Genomic DNA, 3,835 nt, shown 5'->3' on the forward strand with positions numbered 1-3,835 from the left:
TCTCAATTTCGCCCAAATAAAGACCACTATCTATCTATCTATCTATCTATCTACAGGTTGAACAGCAACGGTGATAATGGGCAACCCTGCCTTACACCTCTTCCTAACACTGCCCAACCGGACTTTCCGTACCCCACTCGCACCTGAGCAGTCTGAGACATGTACAGGTTGCGGATTAGCCTCCTTTCCCTCCAATCTATTCCTATTTCCTGCAGAATACTCATTAGTTTTCCCAATTCACTCTATCAAACGCTTTTTCGAAATCTACGAAACAGGCAAATACCTCCTGGTTGTGTTCTATATTCCTCTCGAATAATAATCTCATTACTGCAATGGCATCACGCGTACCTCTCCCCTTCCTAAACCCAAACTGATCAGCCCCTGAGTAAACGTTTGCCCTACTCTATATCCTTTTGTTTATGATCCCGAGAACAACTTTAGATGCGTGGGATATCAAACTTATGGTTCTGTAGTCCTCACATGACTTGGCTTTTCTTTTTTCGGAATAGGAACTAAAACTGCTCTCACAAAGTCTTCTGGCCAGATTCCTTCCTCATAAATACTACGGATCAGCCCATAAAGCCTCTTCCTCCCACATTTTCCTAAGCTTTTCAAAAGTTCCACGGGAATGTTATCCACCCCCATGGCCTTATTTAGTTTCATCTCCCTTAATGCCCTTTCTATCTCCTCGTCTAGTATGCCTGGACCTAAGCTATCTTCCTCTACCTCATGTTCCTTTTCTATGTCTAACATTGTTGGTCTAACCTCTTTACTACAAAGTTCTTCTATATATTCTTTCCATCTCTCTTCGATCTTTTCTGCATCAGCTATTACCTTACCCGCCTTATCTCTAACTGTTAGCATAGCTCTTCCTTTCTTATTTCCCGATAACGATTTAACTTTTCTGTACAGCGCGCCGATTTCACCCTTCCTCTGCAGAATTTCCATATCCTCGCACTGTGTCTTCCACCATGCTTCTTTTGCTTTATTTGTTGCCCGCCTCAATTTATTGTTTAATTCTTTGTACTTCATTTTGTCTAATTCTGTATTTACATTCTTCCATTTTCGCCGCTCATCCATCTTTGTAATCATCTCATCCGTGATTCATGGTTTCCTAGTACTTTTAGCGTTAACGGTTCCAATAGTGTCTTTTGCGGCTTTAGACAACCCTTTCTTGATCCTTTCCCATTTTTCTTCGATAGTATTTAGCTCTTTACCATTCTCCATGGTTTCCTCTACCGCCTGTTTGTAATGCGCGGAAACTTGGTCAATCGAAACAGGAGGATAGACGTAGACTGGAGGCTTTTTAAATGTGGACGTGGAGAAGAATGGAGAAGGTGAAATGGACAGAGAAGAAAACAAATGAGGAAGTACTGGGTCTGGTGGGCGAAGAGAGGGGTTCGTTGGGCGAAATCCTACGGAGGCAGGAAAAGTGGCTGAAGGCGGTATTGACCGGCAGTGGGATGTTGGAGACTGTAATAGCGGGGAGAATGTTAGGCAAACGAGGAAAGGGAAGGAACAGGATAGGGATGTTGGACGGGATGAAGGGAGGAAGAAAGTACTCAGAGATGAAGAGGGATCTGATGTAGAGTAGGATTTTGTGTTTTGAAAGGGGTCTTAAATTATTTAATTTGTCATTATGTCCATCCAAAAACCTACCTTAACCGGTAGATTACTTAATAATAATAATAATATATATATGTAAATATTTAAGAAGTTCTCTCGGGTTTCCCACCGGGTCAGGTAGCAGTACACCGACGTTTCGAAGGCTTACTCTGCAATCGTCTTCAGGGTGAAGTTCAAAGCATAAAAAAGGCTTGGTATTTATACACTCCACCAAGGTTCAGGTGTGCCAGCGTTAGTGTGCTCCGCTACGGCCAATCGGGTGCGTTCCCGTGCATTCTTTATTTTCTTTAGCACTGGCTTCCATGTTTTACTGATTTGGAAGCCGTTGTCTCTGTTGAAAGTATTGGTGTCTAGTCGGATTTCAACGGCTTCGTACACCACGTGATCTCAATAGCCGTTGGCGTGGCATAGCCACTTCGCGCCAGTAAAGTTAATTCTGTGGTCGTTATTGAGGCAATGTTCGGCGACCGCAGATTTCGCTGGGTATATTAACCTGATGCACCTTTCGTGTTCCTTTAGGCGTGTTTCTATGGTGCGGCCGGTCTTCCCAATGTATGCTTTGCCGCACTCGCAAGGAATCCGGTACACTCCTGAGGTCTTCAATCCCCGTTTGTCTTTAGCCGTGTCCAGGACTGATTGCAGCTTACTTATTGGTTTGTGGATAGTTTCCACCTTGTATTTCCATAATATCCTAGAGATTTTATTGGAAATCGTAGAGATAAACGAGATACAGGCTCTTGCAACAGGTTTTTCTACCTCTTCTCTCCTACCTTTAGGATTTTTGAAGGCCCTTTTTAGGTCCATGTTGATTTCCTATACTCATTCTGCTGGAACGTCTTCCTTAGGTGTTGTATTTCCGCCTCCAGGTGCTCTTGGTCCGAAACTGAAGTAGCTCGGTGCACGAGTGTGGAAATTATTCCTCTCTTTTGTGCGGGATGATGATGACTTCTCTTGTTCAGGTATAGGTCAGTGTGGGTTGGTTTTCGATAGACTTGATGGCCTAGGCTGCCGTCTCTTTTCCTCTCGATCAGAATATCGAGGGAGGGCAGGCGTTTATTCTTCTCAGTCTCCATGGTGAGCTGGATGTTCGGGTGGACACTATTCATATGGCCGAGGAATTCGGTGAGTGCTTCCGGTCCGTGTGGCCACACGATGAAGGTGTCATCCACATATCTGAAGAAGTATTTTGGCCTTAAGGGTGCTGTTCTAAGCGCTCTCTCTTCAAAGTCCTCCATGTAGAAGTTTGCAATGGCCGGTGACAATGGAGACCCCACCTCCACCTGCTCGTAGAATTTGCCATTGTAGAGGAAATATGTCGAGGTGAGGACGTGGCGGAAGAGATCGACGGTCTTCTCATCGAACCGTGCTTGGAGAAGTAGCAAAGTGTCCTTGATCGGCACCTTCGTGAATAGTGATATGACGTCAAAGCTCGCTAAAATGTCTTGGTTGTCCAAGTTAATATTCCGTAGGGTTTTGACAAATTCTGCAGTTCTTGATATGGTGCTCGCATGATCCCACAAAAGGCGCCAGGATCCCGGTAAGGTGTTTTGCCAAATTATACGTTGGTGCCCCTATGGCACTCACAATTGGTTTTAGGGGTGCTCCTTAGGGGTGACAAGTTAATATCATTATTCTGGAAATTCCTACTTTCATGCGAATTAAGGGCAAACCAGGTAACACTACTACATATTTCCATATTTACTTCGTGCATCACAGCCCAAACATCCAGGACAAATACTTCCCACGTGTATGTCCCGATGCTCAGAATATCTGACACCTGATCAAAATGCCGAGCCAAAGTCATCAGTTTTGAAGCCCTATCAACTTTGATCCAAGCACACATCGGACCAAACCTTTGTTTAATTCATCAGTTTTTGTTCCACTCTCGCATGCACTACTCTCGTATTCCAGGCCGTTAGTCATACCCTCCCCCTGATGGAACTAGTCAATATTTACTAAACGCCGTCTTCCGTCGACCCGAGGCTTTTACTTTCATGCGTAACCGAACATTGCATTGGGTATGCAAGACCAGCCGCCTTTTCAATACTCAGGACATACGCAGCATTATCTGTTAACGGTGATGGAACTCTTTCGGACAGTTTTGTCACATGTTTCCCCGGATTTGACGAAAAATATTCGGGACCTCTCAGAACCATGCGTCGTCATGTATTCCGCCATTTCGAGAGGAATAGATAGATATCATCTCTAG

The 3,835-nt window shown here is 44.4% G+C and overlaps 1 protein-coding gene across 1 annotated transcript; it reads right to left on the reverse strand.

Moving 5' to 3' along the window:
• Positions 1-2,420: 2,420 nt before the first annotated feature.
• Positions 2,421-3,469, reverse strand: LOC139695482 (uncharacterized). The gene is made up of 2 exons (XM_071594267.1): positions 3,329-3,469; positions 2,421-3,026 (listed from the first exon to the last, which is right to left on the reverse strand). The coding sequence occupies exons 1-2, from the start codon at positions 3,467-3,469 to the stop codon at positions 2,421-2,423; spliced, it is 747 nt and encodes a 248-aa protein (XP_071450368.1).
• Between the last annotated feature and the right edge of the window lie 366 nt (positions 3,470-3,835).

The sequence above is a fragment of the Hetaerina americana genome, unplaced genomic scaffold (genome assembly GCF_022747635.1).
Source record: "Hetaerina americana unplaced genomic scaffold, ioHetAmer1.1.p SCAF_6, whole genome shotgun sequence".
NCBI lineage: Eukaryota > Metazoa > Arthropoda > Insecta > Odonata > Calopterygidae > Hetaerina > Hetaerina americana.

Coding starts and splice junctions, on each gene's coding strand:
- LOC139695482 (XM_071594267.1), bottom strand. CDS start 3,469: ATGTGTGCTTGGATCAAAGTTGATAGGGCTTCAAAACTGATGACTTTG. Junction 3,027..3,328: donor TTTGGGCTGTGATGCACGAA/GTAAATATGGAA, acceptor CTATTCACGAAG/GTGCCGATCAAGGACACTTT.